The sequence below is a fragment of the Anabrus simplex genome, chromosome 6, assembly GCF_040414725.1.
Source record: "Anabrus simplex isolate iqAnaSimp1 chromosome 6, ASM4041472v1, whole genome shotgun sequence".
NCBI classification, from domain to species: domain Eukaryota; kingdom Metazoa; phylum Arthropoda; class Insecta; order Orthoptera; family Tettigoniidae; genus Anabrus; species Anabrus simplex.
This window is the reverse complement of record NC_090270.1, coordinates 24,602,823-24,611,334: the sequence shown is the minus strand read 5'-3', so window position 1 is coordinate 24,611,334 and position 8,512 is coordinate 24,602,823. Positions and strand designations below refer to the sequence as shown.

Sequence of the window (8,512 nt, the reverse complement as noted above, 5' to 3'; positions counted from 1 at the left end):
TCCCTATTTCCCTGTTTACTACTGACTTACCTCCTCTTGCCCTGTAGGCGAAATTTTCAATATGAATTTTCTCACTGACTAGCCTTCCTTTTGCTCTTCAATTTTCCCCATACAAACTATTCCACTCATACTATGTGGTTACGTTCTTAACTGGTTTTACCCCATTTACTGACTTACCTCGATTTTCCATTGTAGTCTTCAAATGTTTTTTCTTACTCTTCAGACACGCCGCACCCCCCGGAGATGGAGTACTGCAGTATGCACAGGAACGGATCCGAGGGCTACATCCGACACACGGACATCGACGAGACTCGTGTTGCCATAGCCAACGAGTACCAGAGTCCTCTGGACTGCATGTGGATCATCAAAGTGGCCGAGGGCTGGAAGGTACTGTGTTGACACTCTTAACTCTTAATGACTGTAACTGTTTGATTATTCCCAGTTAGTGTTATTTTCATTGTGGCTAAAAGAATTAAAATCATATGGCATATGGTATTTCGATTTGTGGCCATTTATACCACCTGTTCCGTTTACTGCACCAAAAGGCAGAGGAAAGGGCAATTCACACATGGAGTCCTGTGCACCAACCATTCACATAAAGAGAATAGTGAAGTGCTGACCGACATTATTGTAGCTGACTTGTGCATTCGTAGAATGAAGGTTATGCGATTGCTAATGTGGAGCTAACATTGCATTGGAATAACAAAAGGAGAGAATGAAAACAAAATATTGGATTGTGTGGAGTGAAAGATGAAGAAGGACAGTTTCAAACTGTACAGTATACAGGGTCGCTGTTATAAACTCAGATCGTCCAGCGGCGTTTCTACTCTCCGAGACGTAAGCAGCTGTACGGGAGGCCTGCACATAGTTCTCGACCTTGCAAGGAGCGTGCAGGTGTTCGACCTGGCAAGCATGAGTCGCCAGTCTGAATCTCATGTTAACATGGTGAGACAGTTACCATTGCAGCACCGTGCTTTCGTATGTAAATGTTATTTTCAGTTCAAGACGGCTCGATGGGGACCCGATTCATTTCTTCAGCAATTTTCTGGTGAAGTGCCACCTTCATGAGCACAGATTCAAGTAATAGTAAATAAAATTGGAACTACTGGATCAGTGCTCAATAAAAAACATGCACGCACAAGAACGGTTTTAAGAGATGACTTTGGTGCGAATCTTGAACCGTCACCGAATAAATCACTCACAAGATTAGCACAACAAGTAGGGGTTCCGGTTTCTTCTGCACACAGAGCTACAAAGCTGTTACACCTCAAACCGTACAGGTTTACACGGGCCCATTGCTGATCCAGCCACAAGAGTGAGATATTGTGAGTGGTACCTTGCATCATTAAATGATCGTATATTCGACCCACAGCTTGTGTTCTTTCCGGATGAGGTCTGGCTTCATCTTAACGGTTGTGTGAACAGTCAGAACTCTCACTATTGGTTGTGCAGAAAATCGTAATGGTATTTATGAAGTCCCTCATTATGAAGAATGACATTTCCAGCATATTTTATAAGGTAAGGTTTCATATAAGATTGTAGGCTATACACGCCTAAAGCAGGTCGGGCTGTGGTAGCTGTCGTAGCTCAGAGTACAAACACCGTGGGTTTATGAGAGAGACTCTGCATTCTCGCTTGACCATTTAATTACCACGCAGTCACCTGTATGTTCCCCACTGCATGTGACCATACTGAGCCGCAACACATGGATCGCAAAAAAAAAAATTATAATAATAATCGCTGGTCAAGTTCATGCAATACTGGACCTTAGATGAGAGAACCTTTCTGGTTAGAGTTCTCAGCTGAAATATTATTACATAGCAGTATTCTACACGCTACGACGATATGGCCTATAAATTTACCGGTACATTTCGCAGATTTTTACCGCAATTTTTACTACGCACGTACATGTACAATTGCTTCATATGCTGATATGAGTGGCGTATGCTGCGATCAAGACGTGGGCTATTCTATTTCGATAGTTGATTTATTGAATGTCAATCCTTAAGTGTTTTCAACCACTGGAGTAGCCTGCTGTGTTGTCAATGCTGTTTCACAAGCAGCTGCCCTGGTCTTTGTCACTGCCAATACTAAATACCTGATTAGTGGAAATGGTAGCCTAGGGTATAGCAAATTAATGTCCGGCTTTATGACTAACTGGATAGAACGCTTGCCTTTGGTCCTATGTCCCAGTTCAGTTCTCGGAATCAACCTCCTCGTGCTCTTAATTCCCCTCGCTTGAAAACTGGGTGTTTATGACGTCGTCACTCATTTCATTCTCATCAGGTCACCACTAAACCTTTCCAGAGGCTACGCATCATTATTTTTTTATACGTCAAGTTGAGCCTCTATGGTCTGCGTGGTAACAACCAACTTCATTTTAGTGTCTAGCTCCTGTTCTTGTTCCGGCTTTGACTTCCTGCCAGTACATTCTGAGCCCTGCGACGAGTGCCTGCTTATGCTCTTCAGACAAAGGTCCTTTCCGTCTTCTGGAGGTTGATGCCATTTTGAAACCTAGATAGTTGTTCACCAGTCTTCTGAATGCGTTCCTGTCATGAATTTCTTGGTCTGAAATACCAATCTGCCTCAGATCTTTTCGCATTCCTGGAACCATCTCGGCCCACTAACGACTTTTACGGTTTTCGGAGACGCTGAGGTGCCGGAATTTTGTCTTGCATGAGTTCTTTTACGTGCCATTAAATCTACCGACACGAGGCTGACGTATCTGAGCACCTTCAAATACCATGGGACTGAACCAGGATCGAACCTGCCAAGTTGGGATCAGAAGACCAGCGCCTCAACCGTCTGAGCCGCTCATCCCGGCATTACTATTACTATTATTATTATTATTATTATTATTATTATTATTATTATTATTATTATTATTATTATTACAGTGTTGGTGGCCGACCGATGGTCACGGGTTCCATTCCAAACAAGAAAAGAGAATATTAAACCTGAAAGATAGCATTCCGTCTTACCAGATCTACCTATAAAAATATTATATTAATCCTATAACAGCAGACATTGCAGTGTCTTTCTACAACGATATAGAAATAGAGCGGAGTGATACACCAGCACTCTCGTATCTATATAATTAATTCAGAAGTATGAGGTGAGGAGGTATGTACGATAAGGAACGCATGGTTGCTCTCTCTCCTGCTTAGCAGCGGCGAACTGACGGAGCGAACCATTCCCTGCCTATCCCGTCAGTCGCCGCACCCACCTGGCATTCAGCAACATGCCCCTTGAGGTGATTCGAGAGGAGATGGACGCAGTGCGATTCCCTGAACTCAGAAATACCAGTGACGTGTTATCTCATTGCTTTCAAGTTTTGTAAATAGAACAATGTGTCAGATGCATACATTATAATGTGTTCAAATTTCTATCGTTCTCATTTGAGATTTGGGCCCCCAGCATATCGTCGCTGCTGGGACAAAACCTCCTCTGTGAAATACATGTAACATCCCGGCATTTTCTTGTAGGAGAAGTGGGAAAACTCGGAAACCACTTCGAGGATGGCTGAGGAGTGAATTAAAAACCCCTCCACTCAGATGTCCTCCCGAGGTTGTTCCACCTCTCCTACCACTTTTCAAATTTCGTAGCAGAGCTGGAAATCGAACCCCAGCCTCTGCGGGGTGGCAGTTAATCACACTAACCACTGCATCATAAAGGCGGACACTGATATTTCACTTTTCAAAAAAAGTTGGTTACATCCTTATTCTGAGGAGGTCTTCATTGACTTCGTTCTGTTCTGTTTTAATTTTCCATTTTTTTTGTATAGAGTGGACTATACGTAGGTTATGGCAATATCTCCAAGAAAATGAAAATCCACAGCCTCTTTCCATTCATTCGACCGGGTTAGGAATGAAATGAATGAAGCGCCATCTAGCGATGAAGATAGGAACTGTACCAGCTGCCGGAACCTGCCACATTCCCCTGAGGCAATGATTAATGACTCACAGATGAAATGAAATGATACTGGGGAGGGTTGCTGGAATGAAATGTGACTGGAAAAATCGGAGTACCCGGAGAAAAACCTGTCCCGCCTACGCTTTTTCCAGCACAATTCTCACGTCAAGTGACCGGAATTCGAACCACGGAACCAAGCGGTGAGAGGCCATCGCGCTGCCGCCTGAGCCACAGGGGCTCCATAAATGATCAACAGAACTGTAGAGGAAAGCATCCGGCAATTCCACGCGAGCGGCCGTGTTTGTTAGTGAAGTGCTGAGGACGCAGGATATCGCCATTGTTACACGGCCGACGCCTTTCCGTCCGCGCGCCGCTTTGTTCACCAAGTAATCCATCTCAGTGTACAAGCTCCGGCTGGGGTTAGGAGCAATTAAATTGAAGAGCGAGCGCCGGCTTTCAAGTAAATGATTTACTCTTCTGGTCCAGCAGCAGAGTTAAAAGTATGGATACGTGTGGCTGATATCTTCAGTCCCGGTCTAGAAAGCTAAGAATAATGGCCGAGAGGATTCGTCGTGCTGGCCACACGACACCTCGTAATCTGCAGGCCTTCGGGCTGAGCAGCGGTCTCTTGGTAGGCCATGGCCCTTCGGGGCTGTAGTGCCATGGGGTTTGGTTTGGTTTTGGTATCTACAGTATATTGTGTTACACTTACAGAAACCATTGGCACATTGAGCCTAAGGACCTTAACATGGTGACTTATGCAAGGCAATAACAACGCCTTGCGGTCATAGGGTCTACTCACAATTTGCTGGTTATATTGTTAACAAACTCGATCTTTCTGTACAATTTGCTTTAGGTCGCACCGACACAGTAGGTCTTATGGCGACGATGGGATAGGAAAGGTCTAGGAGTGGGAACGAAGTGGCCGTGGCCTTAACTAAGGTTTCACCCCAGCATTTTTCTGGTGTGAAAATGGGAAAACACGGAAAGACGCCTTCAGAGCTGCCGACAGTGGGGTTCGAACCTGCTATCTCCCAGACGCAAGCACACAGCTGCGCCCCATAACCACACGACCATCTCGCCCGGTCCAATCTTTTCTTGAAAGAAAATAGTTTTAGATATGAAAGAGGAACAAGTATCGAACAAAAGAACAGGGGCTTTGTTGGGGAGGGCGAGGAGATTGGAAGAGGAAGGAAGCGACCGTGGCCTTAAAAGATGCAACCCGCTATCTGCCGAATGCAAGCTCACAGCTGGGCGGGCACTCCTAACCGCACGACCAACTCGGTGGGTGCTATTCAATCTGTCGAAAACATTAATTATAACACCTGTAGCAACATAACATACCGTGCCTATAAAAGAACACATATTCAGAGTCAATGACAAATTTACGCAACATAAACAATACTTGTACATATACGCGCATGATTTAACGTGATTTGAAAGGATCTGAGGATGTTCTTGTAGGACGAAGGATGTCATTCTCTGCGTGTTTTTTAATGGTGTGCTGTAGTGTTATATGTGCTTGCCTTTAATCCAAGGGGTCCCGCGTTCCATTCCCGGCCGGGTCGGGGATTTTAACCTTAATTGATTCAATCGTCTGGCTCGGGGACTGGGTGTTTATATCTTCAACATTAGAAATCATCTTAGGTAGAGCTCCATCCTCACAAACATGTAGATAGCCTATGGGCCGTCTGCTAGGAAATGACCTGCACCAGGCCTCTCCGAAGGTCATACGCCATTATTAGTGACTTTGAAAACTGAAAAAATTCAAAATTACCTTCTCGATAAATCAAGAATTCAGAAAAGAACGCCGATTAGGAAAATTAAGACACTCCAGATACTGAAACCCTCAACGTTCAACTTTCATAAGTTTTCACAACATTGCTTGCAGATCTGGAAACAACAATGCATGCAGATTGGTTTCTTGTAGACAAAGCAGGCTTTACAAGTCTTCATTTTTTACTTTCCGGAAAGTTCCGAATATTTTCTTGCTATTTATGCAATTTATTTATTAAATTCTATGTCTGAAGTGTGTCCCTGTATGGCTCCGAAACGAGGTAATGGCGCATTCGATAAGAAAAGTCTGGATGCTTTTGAGATGTGGTGCTGGAAAATCTCATCGACAGCGAAACTCACAAATTACTATTATTAAGCGTATGGAATTTACAGAATGGACAAGTATATACAATATTATACAAAAGAAAAACCTGCAAAGAATACAAGGTAAGTAGGGAACAATTACACATGAATATCTAAATTGTTTATCCACTGCACTAGGGATACTGAGACATCAGCAAAGTCTTTTCGGTCTCCACCATAAGCACGCAGAGGGCATTCGTCCATTATATGATGCATGGTCTGGACTAAAGCACCACAATCACACGCTGGAGAGTCCCTGAAGCCCGACTGGTGAAGGGAGAATGCAGATCTTCCACAATTTGTGCGGAACCTGTTTAGTGATGCCCACGTTCTTCTTGGCAAGCTGAAACCAGCTGGGGCGTGGTTTGGATTAAAGAGGCTTGGCCACTCCGGAGCTGTACAAATCCATTGCTCTTTCCATTCCTCTTTTAAATTTAAAAATTTAAAATTTAAATTTAAAAGAGGAACTCACAAATGAAGGTATTCTTTGCAAAAATATGTGAAAAAATAGATTTATTATCAACAATAAGAAAGTGAACAGACCAATTAATAGGCCATCTCTACAGGCACACTATTTTTATATTTAATGTAATGGAAGGAATGGTTCAGATCAAGAGAGGAACAGGAAGACATAGAGAAGGTATAGGGTCATATAAGAAAATGAAGAGATTAACAGGTTACAGAGAGAAGAGGAGGAGAAGAATTGCTGCCAACGAATCCTCGGACTGAGGATTAATAATAATAATGTTATTTGTTTTACGTCCCACTAACTACTTTTTAAGGTCTTCGGAGACGCTGAGGTGCCGGAATTTAGTCCCGCGGGAGTTCTTTTACGTGCCAGTAAATCTACCGACACGAGGCTGTCGTATTTGAGCACCTTCAAATACCACCGGACTGAGCCAGGATTGAACCTGCCAAGTTGGGGTTAGAAGGCCAGCGCCTTAACCGTCTGAGCCACTCAGCCCGGCGGACTGAGGATTAAGAAGTGCAAGTAGAATTATCATTTTATCTACAAGAAGATCGCCTTTCTACGCCAGGGCTGTACATACTGTCTAAAAGGGACGGCAAGCAAAAATATAGCAGCATTCGAAAAGTAAGAAGAACAAAATAGTACGGTCAAACTCACCTCTGAGAGATTTGATGAGGATCCAACCATCCTTATGACTGATAATTCAAAATACAAACACAATTTATTATCATAGTTTTTCATTAATAATATTTTGTCGTTAAGACAGATTTTAAATACTATTCTGATCCTTAAGCTATGAACGTTTAACAGCAAATTACGATCTGAGGTTTGTCGGTCGACACGGAAACAAATTGACAATAGAGCCGCTCATTGGAGTGTCATTCGAAATTTAAATAAATGTTAGCTGCTTGTGTGTTACCAACGCGGCGCGGTTTCCAGAACGTCGATTGTCATTATGTCATCAAGTGTGGTGGCAGGAATGGTGACCAGACTGATGGCCTGTGTTATGAGAACAATGGCCTTTAGTACTGACACTTCGGGGAAATTAGTTTCTCTGAAAACAATACCTTCATCCACGATTACGTGAGATAATGATTGTTTATATAATCTGTACCATTTTATTTTTTTATTTATTTATTGAGCCAAATGGATGAAAAATATGACGGAAGTAAATGTGTAAAATAAAACAAAACAAAAAATAAAAATTAAAAAGCAATAAAATAAAACAATTTAGATGGAAAGCCGATTGCGGATTCGTCATTATCTAAGGCATTGGTTGTAACTTCCACACTAAACAAGTTTGAAGGTGCTCAGTTACACAGTCTGCTGTCCGTAGACTTACAGGCACATGAATAAATAATATTAATTTGTTAACTATATTATTTTCCCATTCTCCCCCACCCCAATGCCAACACTCCTATTTTCATCTTCATCTTTATTCTACTCTTGTGTCTTTATCCTTTTGTATCGATGATTTTCCTCCTCCCCATCGTCTTTGATTACTCTTGCTGTCTAGTCCGCAATTCACAGTAGTTATGAATATGAATTAGAGCTCAGATGCCTACTCGGAACGCTGGAACGCTGACGATCGGGAATATAATTTACAATATACCACAGCCGACTTCATGCGCCACTCTAGGTGCTCCTCTACCGCTCTTAACAAACAGGTCCTTTCTCTGAAATTAGATTAGTGTTATAGGTCGACACGTGGCGCTGTCCACCAAGGATAGTGCAGTGGAAAGAAATACTCCACTGTGGAGAAGGTAATGACTTTCATTGTCGCCTGCTTTTAATTTAGAGCTGTGGAGTTCGGTACATAACTTAATCATTTTAAATGATTAATCCTGTATTTGCCAAAATTAGGTCAGGTCAAATTTGTAAGATATCGGGACCATAGCAGTATAGCTAACATTCCGTAACCGTGATTAATAATAGCAATCGCCTTTATTTCTCACTAGGTGATGTACCAGTGCTTCGCTACAGGATTCTCAG

The 8,512-nt window shown here is 42.7% G+C and overlaps 1 protein-coding gene across 1 annotated transcript in view; it reads left to right on the top strand.

The window, feature by feature from the left end:
* The first annotated feature begins 233 nt into the window (after positions 1–233).
* LOC136875841 (uncharacterized) overlaps positions 234–8,512 on the top strand; it is a 479,643-nt gene continuing 471,364 nt past the window's right edge. Inside the window, exon 1 of the mRNA XM_068228200.1 lies at positions 234–387. Coding sequence (XP_068084301.1) covers positions 244–387 — 144 coding nt within the window. The 5' untranslated portion in view covers positions 234–243. The remainder of the gene's footprint in view (positions 388–8,512) is intronic.